This window comes from Scyliorhinus torazame, chromosome 15 (genome assembly GCF_047496885.1).
Source record: "Scyliorhinus torazame isolate Kashiwa2021f chromosome 15, sScyTor2.1, whole genome shotgun sequence".
In the NCBI taxonomy this organism is placed as follows: domain Eukaryota; kingdom Metazoa; phylum Chordata; class Chondrichthyes; order Carcharhiniformes; family Scyliorhinidae; genus Scyliorhinus; species Scyliorhinus torazame.
The window spans coordinates 154,895,085-154,903,935 of record NC_092721.1 but is presented as its reverse complement, the minus strand read 5'-3'; the positions used below and the strand labels follow the sequence as shown (position 1 = coordinate 154,903,935).

The 8,851-nt window shown below is 44.5% G+C and overlaps 1 protein-coding gene across 2 annotated transcripts; it reads left to right on the top strand.

Annotated features, from left to right (window-relative positions):
- The first annotated feature begins 844 nt into the window (after positions 1 to 844).
- LOC140391919 (high mobility group protein B1-like) lies at positions 845 to 5,202 on the top strand. 2 transcript variants are annotated; one of them, XM_072476968.1, is made up of 6 exons: positions 888 to 1,016; positions 1,646 to 1,702; positions 2,528 to 2,688; positions 3,570 to 3,718; positions 4,037 to 4,211; positions 4,602 to 5,202. In XM_072476968.1, the coding sequence occupies exons 3-6, from the start codon at positions 2,539 to 2,541 to the stop codon at positions 4,746 to 4,748; spliced, it is 621 nt and encodes a 206-aa protein (XP_072333069.1). In that variant the 5' UTR covers positions 888 to 1,016; positions 1,646 to 1,702; positions 2,528 to 2,538; the 3' UTR covers positions 4,749 to 5,202. The 2 variants fall into 2 exon arrangements, with proteins under 2 accessions (XP_072333068.1, XP_072333069.1); XM_072476967.1 differs by lacking the exon at positions 1,646 to 1,702 and having other exon boundaries at positions 845 to 1,016.
- The last annotated feature ends 3,649 nt before the right edge of the window (positions 5,203 to 8,851 follow it).

Here is an 8,851-nt window from a genome sequence, read left to right as displayed (position 1 = left end):
GTTGCTGAGTGCCCAGACTGCACGGAGAGACTGTGTTCTCCAGTTGCTAAGTGCCCAGACTGCACGGAGAGACTGTGTTCTCCAGTTGCTGAGTGCCCAGGCTGCACACACAGAGACTGTGTTCTCCGGTTGCTGAGTGCCCAGACTGCACGGAGAGACTGTGTTCTCCAGTTGCTGAGTGCCCAGGCTGTACACACAGAGACTGTGTTCTCCGGTTGCTGAGTGCCCAGACTGCACGGCAGAGACTATGTTCTCCAGTTGCTGAGTGCCCAGACTGCACGGCAGAAACTATGTTCTCCAGTTGCTGAGTGCCCAGACTGCACGGAGAGACTGTGTTCTCCAGTTGCTGAGTGCCCAGGCTGTACACACAGAGACTGTGTTCTCCAGTTGCTGAGTGCCCAGACTGCACGGAGAGACCGTGTTCTCCAGTTGCTGAGTGCCCAGGCTGTACACACAGAGACTGTGTTCTCCAGTTGCTGAGTGCCCAGACTGCACGGAGAGACCGTGTTCTCCAGTTGCTGAGTGCCCAGGCTGCACACACAGAGACTGTGTTCTCCGGTTGCTGAGTGCCCAGACTGCACGGAGAGACTGTGTTCTCCAGTTGCTGAGTGCCCAGACTGCACGGAGAGACTGTGTTCTCCAGTTGCTGAGTGCCCAGGCTGCACACACAGAGACTGTGTTCTCCAGGGCCCAGCTCTGCCGCTCTGGCTGGGTTTGGATTTGCGCGCTGTTTTGCCCTCGGCAGTCGTTTTCCCCGCGGCGGCCAATGGGAGAGCGGCTCTGGTCAGAACAATGGAAGGGCGCTGGCCAATGCCGGAGCGGGCTTGCTGGGCAGCGGCCAATGGGAGTGCGGCGGTGGCTGGCGGCAGTGCGCAGGCGCAGCCATCACAGTGAGAGACGCTGCCAGGCTCAGGCTGAGTGTGAGTGTACGGAGCAAGTGGAAGCGGACAACCTCTGACAACACTGCCTCGCTCTTACTGACCGAGAGGGGCCAAAATCAGGCATATTCTAAACGGGCATGTCTTACTCTCTTGTTTTGTTTCACAAATATCCGCTGTTAGAGCGCTAGAGTTAAAGTTAAGAAAAATTTCCCTCAGCCGCCGCTGTTTAACATGGCTGACGGCGGCTGAGGGAAAAGCCATTATTAAACAGCAGCGCGTCGAGAGCGAGTTGGGTTCAACTTTTCCAAACCGTGTGTGGCGCCGCGGCGGTGCGTTCGCAGCGGGGTCTGGGAGCGGGATCGGGTGGCCCGGGCTCCGGGCTATCCAACCGTGCGCTTTTTGCCGGGGTTGCGGGCGGTTGAAGGGGCGAGACGCGGGCTGTTATGGCGAGCGGGTCTGTTTTTCCCCTCGCACTGACGCTGCTATCAAGATGGAGCCATGTACTGTGTGTGTTAGAGGCAAGCGGCCATTCGCGGCTCTAACACTAAACTATATGTACAAAGCCCACACACTATATATACCACTCAGCGCAAAGACCACAGGCGAGAAAAACACGCGGAAAACGGGCATCTGCACATTGGAAACGACCCGAAGACGGTGCTTGGTGACATTTGAAGGGGACTTTCTCTCATGAAGAAAGATTTTTCAACATGGAAGAAGAAATATTGTCGTTGTTGTTTGACCTCTTTTTTTTTTGTTCTCAGCCATTGCTCCAGCAGCACCATTTTAAACGGAATGAAAGATTCGGGGCGGAATTAACGGTGCGGATTAACTTTCAAAAGGGGCAAATAAAATAATTTTAAATTGGGAGAGTTTTATTTTTTAAATATTTTCATTATTTGTGTTTTTTTTCTTTTAAAAAATTATCCATCCCCACCCGTCGGTGGAAAATAATGGGACAAGTAAAAGTCTCGCAGCGATCAAGAAAACTAAAGAGAGTGTTTTATATCTATTTTTTTTTAACTTTCGCAGTAAAACTGCGTGAAATATTAGGCGGGGCTGTTTAATCACGGAAACAGTTTTTTTTGTTTTGTTTTAAATTTGGGAATTAAATAATTTAGGGCTGTTTTACTTTTTGATTTCAAAGTTCCGCTTAAGTGTGGCTTTAATGCTGAGGGCAGATTTGCAACAATAACATCGAACTCGTTCCATTTAATTTTGGCTGTTTGAATTTACGCACCGTTTCTCCACCTTGTCCCGTATTAAAATGTGTGGGCGCTGTTGTTTTTCTTGTGAATGGGGTGACAATTCGGACACCCTAAATAAAGTATTTCAAAAAGGGTTTAGATGAAAAATGTTTTGAATAAAAATTCTCTTAAGAGATAGCGACCTCGGCTCAGGTATTTAAAGGTGCCGATGTGAAATGCGGGTGTATAGATGATACCTCAACAACACGAGTGCTACTTGCACCCCGAAAACACTTGAGGAAATGTAAGGACTGCTGTACTATATTAAACGAGATTCCAATTATGAATTACCACCCCCAAGTGGACCAGCATCCCATGATTTCATGAACTACTGGGGCACATGTGGAATCTTAAGGATTGTGCAGAATTGAATTCATTTTCTTATGCTACTTTTTTCAGAAAAGTCCAAAATGGCAAGAGGCGATCCTAAAAAACCCCGGGGCAAAATGTCCTCTTATGCCTTCTTCGTCCAAACATGCCGTGAGGAGCACAAGAAGAAGCATCCTGATGCAAGTGTCAACTTCTCCGAATTCTCAAAGAAGTGTGCAGAAAGATGGAAGGTGGGCAGTTTGACTTGGGTTGACTAACTGACCTAGGTTGTACATGACAGTGTATTATTTTCTTCCCCACCTTTAATACAGCATCCATTCAGTTCCTTGACTGGAAATTCTTCAGTATTCATTACTGATTGTGAACTTGACTTTTACTGGTCTGAAATTGCCACTTTATCTACTCTGACAATTAGAATTTCAAATATCCTGGATTAATATTTATTGTGTATTCTGTAATGGTAAAATTACCTCTGATTCATCCTTGTACAGAAATTGTCCCAAGTTTCTGTAGTTGCTCTTAACCCTGACACTAATCAGCCTTGTAGTTCTTAATTACCAGTTCCAGAGATGCAGTTTGACCACACTAACTAATTTACACATGCATATGAATTGGCAATTCAGCCCCTTCAGCCTGCTCCACCATTCAACAAGATAATGGCTGAAATGATTATGACCTTGACTCTTAAGGGGATAAAAATCTTAAACTGTCCCCTTTGTTCTAGTCTCTCCCATAAGGGAAACAACCTTTCAACATCCACCTTGTCAAGTCCCTTCAGGATTTTGTTTCAATAAGATTCCCTCTCCAAACAAAAGTATGACTTAATCGTAAATTGATTTGATCTCTGCCATTTTCCCATTAGTTTCTGGGTGATTAGGATAACACATGGAAATAAGTATAGCAGAACATTACTTAAACTGGATTAGGCTCAGGTGGTGATTGAGTTTTGTAAAATGCCAGGTGGTGGTGACAAGAATGATATAAAAGCTTGACATTTAATTGGTTGACAAAAATTATACCTGCAGATTTGCCTTTGGTCAGTTTCACAAATCCTGAGTAAAGTAAACATGAGCAGATTTTTTGCAGTCATTTTAGTTGCATTCTTTTGCAGTCCATGACCAGTAAAGAGAAACTAAAATTTGAAGATAAGGCAAAAGAAGACAAGGTTCGCTGGGAGAAGGAAATGAAGAATTATGACCCACCAAAGGGTACCAAGAAATTAAAGCGAAAGAAGGATCCTAATGCACCAAAGAGACCTCCGTAAGTTTTCATAAAAAACATTGTAAATTCGAAATAAAGACAATGGCAGAAACATTCAGTCGGTTAGTGAGTGCATTGGAATAGCAGTATTAAAATTCATATTTTTCATAAAAGCTGTTCTTCCATATAAGCATTTAACCTGAATTCCAGTGCACTAACTTTCTTGGGCAAATGGGACAGCCATAATGGCAACAGCAACCCCCAAAGCTGTGATTAGGTTGGTACTGCCCCTTTGGGTTTATTTGTAGCATCAACTTTGATTTTTTTCTTACTGTGTGCAAGTTGACTTTGAAATAATTTAACTCCATTTAATTTCAGATCTGCATTCTTTGTGTTCTGCTCTGACTGGCGCCCCAAAATTAAAGAGGAAAATCCTGGGTCATCAATTGGGGACACAGCCAGGAAGCTGGGACTGCTTTGGAATGCAACCGCTGCAAATGATAAGATTCCATATGAGAAGAGGGCAGCAAAGCTGAAGGAAAGATATGAAGTGGTAATGTTTGACTAAGGATATTAGCTTTTCTGTTTGTCTTCTGCACCCCCACCTCTGGTTTTAGCTGCAGAATACTCTGTATGCTACCCTTCTGGCCCTAAATTGGGGATGAGGGGGGTAGTGGTTACAGTTGAGTGCTGCTTGGATGGATATTTGGAATGAAAACCAAGAATTCCTGAGGTCACTGTACAACTTGGCACAAGTCAATGATTAAACTTGCCATCACTGCCAGTACAACAGTGATACTATATCCGATCTTTTGAGGTAGGGGGTGCTATAGAATCAAGTTTTCAATATAAGTATTTGGACTGCATTGATTCTGGCTAATATAGTTAATGGAAAAAGTGTTTATTTAGCACAGATAAATGATAATTTATTCTTGGCATCTAGGATCTTGCCGCATATCGTGCTAAAACAAAGTCTGAATCCACTAAGAAGCCTTCAGCTGCCAAAGTGGAAAAGAAGAAGGTGGTGGAGGAAGAGGAGGAGGAGGATGATGAAGAGGAAGATGAGGAGGAAGAGGAAGAAGACGATTGAATTTTACCTTCCAGCAACATTTCTCAGCTATAGGGCATTTACCCCTGCCCTGTACACACTCTGCTTCTTTTTAAAATATATAAGGCTATGTATATGAGAATTTGATTTTAAACTGTACAGTTTATTTTTGTTTTGTATAGTTAACACACTATGACAGTGTATTTGGATGGCTCAATGGTTCTTAGTGGTGTTTTGTTTGACACTTAACCTTGGCCGGTATGGTGAGGGGGTACAATAAATTGGCTTGGTGAGAGCTATTTCATGTTGGTATACATTACCAGCTGGCTTTGAGGGAGGGGAAAGTTAATTTGCTTTTGAGTTGTTGTAAGGTTCTTGGTGTATCAGACATTGTGCTAGAAAGAGATTGCTGCACTGTAATTGCCTAAAAATTGCAGCTTTTTGTTTTTGTTGACCTTTTGAAATGCTTAAGAAATAAAACTTTTTATTAATGCTCTCCAGTTGTTTTTGTTTTATTTTACAATGTAATGATCCCTATAATCCCCCACTCTTGGGTCAGAGCTCTTTGAAACTATTATTCATTTGGGTAAATCGCTGCCACAGGCAGTTTTGAATTATTTTCACCCCATTTTTGAGCTGCTATATACAAAGTGATGAGCAAAAAAAAAAAAAAAAAATTCTCACCTGGGCAATTGTTTCAACACATGATATCAAATCCCAATCGTTCATGGCATGTGGCGTTGCTGGCCAGGCCAGTATTTATTAACCATTGCTAAGATGTTGCGGAGCTGGCTGCAGTCCCATGTGGTGTAGGAAGGGAGTGATTCAATGACCTTGAAGGAATGGTGATCTTGTTCCAAGTCAGGATGGTGCATAGCTTGGAGGGGATTTTGCAGGTGGTGGTGTTCCTAATGCCTTCAACCTAGGTGGTGGTCGTGGGTTTGGAAGGTGCTGCAACCATTGCCCCTGATGGCTCAATGTTAACAATTGCCACCTTGTGGAGAGGCTTGAATGTTCCATTGACCCTGAGAGAAATGCTGCCACGTGCTGTAAATTCCTGGGCAGGTCACTTGTGGTATGGTCAGAGGAGAGGGATCAGACAAGTACAATCAAAAACAAGACCTCATAGTGGATCAGGCAGACGACTCCTCAATATCCGTGATGGGGGAATGAAGGCTGCAGGAGCAGGGAGCTCCCCAGTCCAGGTTCCCTTAGTCCTGGGACTGGACTCCCCTCAAGGACTGTGTGTGCTGATGTGCAACAGCACACCCATGTTAAAAGATGTCCTGCACAAGGTGTCTACTTGGAGATGACCAACACCAACCCCCATGCAGATCGGTGAGAAAATCAAAGTTAGCCTCATGTTGCCGAAGTCCCAGGTTCGATCCTGGGTCACTGTGGAGTTTGCACATTCTCTGTGTGTCTCACCCCCACAACCCAAAGATGTGCAGGGGAGGTAGATTGGCAATGCTAAATTGCCCCTTAATTGGAAAGAAAATTGCATACTCTTTAAAAAAAGAAAATCAAAGTTGAACTTTATTTTGGAACCTGGAATGTATGAACCCTCATGGATAATGAGAACCTCATTGAAGGGAAGCAATTCTTCAAGGGCACCCAAGGGTGAGAGGAGGCCCAGTAAAGGAGCTTGAGAAAGGAATACCAATGTCTGGAGTAGAAAGACTGATCCCACCTTCTGGAAACACCCGCCAATTGTGAGGTCACACCTGCCAAGTGTGCGGTTAAAGATGCGGATCTAAGGATTGGGCTCACCAGCCACACAACCCATAAGCAGTAATACGGAGTTTCTTGGGTGGACAATCCTACTTGTTGGCGAATGATCACTGAAGAAGACTGATTTATGCTGCTGTCAGGTGGCCAAATTGAATGGAGTTCTCTGAATTTTAACATCTATTTTGCACTTAAAAATTAGTTAACAGAGGGGGCGGTACTGTGGCACAGTGGTGCCGCACGGCGCTGTGGACCCGGGTTCAATCCCGGCATGCCCCCTTCAAGTTCATTCATTACTTGCAATTGCTGTAACCTTAACTTTGGAACTGCACCCATCTTGTCTCAGAGCAATTCTGATAGGAATTTCAGAAATTAATGAGATCAACAGTGAACTTGAGACGAAAACAAAATTACAGCCAAGTAACAAGACTGACAGGAGTCTAGAGGAATAATGAGGTGCGATTTGCCCAATACCAAGATGAGCAAGCACCGAGAGAGATTGGGGTGCAAAGGGCCAACCAGAAACTTTGTTTACCAAAGATCAGTGGGGCTATACAACTGGCAAGGAATTTAAGCGAGGTAAACAGCAGAATCTACAGATGGTGCTATGAAATAGACTGAACAGTATAGGTTCTCATTGGGGAGAGGCTAGTTCTCCATCCAACAGTCAGACAGACCAGTTCCATCTATAATCCGAATCATGGAGGCCTGGTCCACCTAACTTTTTGAGCCACAATAGATTGCAGATATTTTTCTCCAAAAGATGCAGTTTTGTGACTGCTGAACCAGAAAGAGATGTTTTCCTCGACTTAGTCACCTGAGCGGTATTGTGTGGTAACTATTAACTGGATTTGACCTAGAGAGTTCCTAAATTTGGATGTTGCTTGGGAGAAGGTGTGTCTCAGTGAGTTCAGGGAATGTGGGTATATTTTGGGAACAAGAGGTAGCTTCAGATAAAACTATTTAGTTATCAATATACTTAAGTGACATAGTGTATATCAGTCTTTTGTTGTGTGTCTTTTTCTTCTTGTTTTTTTTTAAAACATTTTATTGAAGGCATTTTTAATATATACATATTCACAAAGAAACAAAAAACAACCACAGCAACAGATAACAAAACCCCCCTGACCGCATCTCCCCCACACACTCCCCTGGTACCCGGCTCGCTTTTCCAACCTATTCCCCCCCCCCCCAAATACAAAGTAAACTCCAATCCCCCGTCCCCAGGCTGATGACTCAATATCCTTAAAGTAGTCGATAAACAGCTTGCACCTCAAGGTGCACCCCTCCTCCACCCCTCGAAAGGCAAACTTAACTTCTTCCAAATGCAAACATTCCGCCAAATTACTGGAGGCTCCGAGTCCTACCAACCCAACAATATCCATTTCCGAGGACAGCACGGTGGCGCAGTAGTTAGCACTACAGCCTCACAACGCCGAGGTCCCAGGTTCGATCCCGGCTCTGGGTCACTGTCCGTGTGGAGTTTGCAAATTCTCCCCGTGTTTGCATGGGTTTCGCCCCCACAACCCAAAAAGATGTGCAGGGTAGATGATTTGGCTATGCTAAATTGTCCCTTAATTGGAAAAATGAATTTGATACTCTAAATTTTTTTTTTTTAATCCATTTCTGTGTTATAAGGGAGGCAAAGGCCAAGACTGGCCTCTCTCCCCACCAGAACTCCTGGATCCTCTGACACCAACTATTGCTACCTACAGACTCGGAGCTACCTCTATCCCCAGAATCTTTGACATTACGTCCGAAAATCTCTTCCAAAACTCCCTCAACCCCGAACGCACCCAAAACATGTGCACATGGTTCTCAATACCGCCCCCCCCCCCCCCCGCACACCACCCACACCTATCTTCCACCCCCGAAAAGAACCGATTCAGCCTGGACACTGTCATGTGGGCTCTATGCACCATCTTAAATTGGATAAGACTTAGCCCAGCACACCACAAGGACGTATTCACCCTCCGCAAAGCATCCCTCCACACTCCAGCTGTTGCTAACTTTTGGTTGGCTCTTAATTCGTAATTTGCTCTGTTTGTTTAACCTTTGCTCTAGAGTCGCCAGGTATCTTTATGATACCGCCACGAGGTTCAAGTTCAAGTACTGATCAATAACTCAACACACCAATTAGTAAGATTCAAATCAAAACACATTTATTATATACAGTAAGTCACTACTTATGCATATAATTCTACTTTCTAGACTATTTCTATCCCTAAAAGGCCTATACTTAGCTTCGGAATTGGCCCACCAGGTCAGGGGAACAAATGGCCTTTCGTTCAGGTCCTGAGTCTGCAGGATTCACAAGCTGGTATGGACTTGTAACTCGGAGCGCCTATCTCGTAGCGAGCGTTGACTGGAGACTTACTTGGTTGGTGCTGCAGCTGGGCAGTTCACTCTCAAGGGTT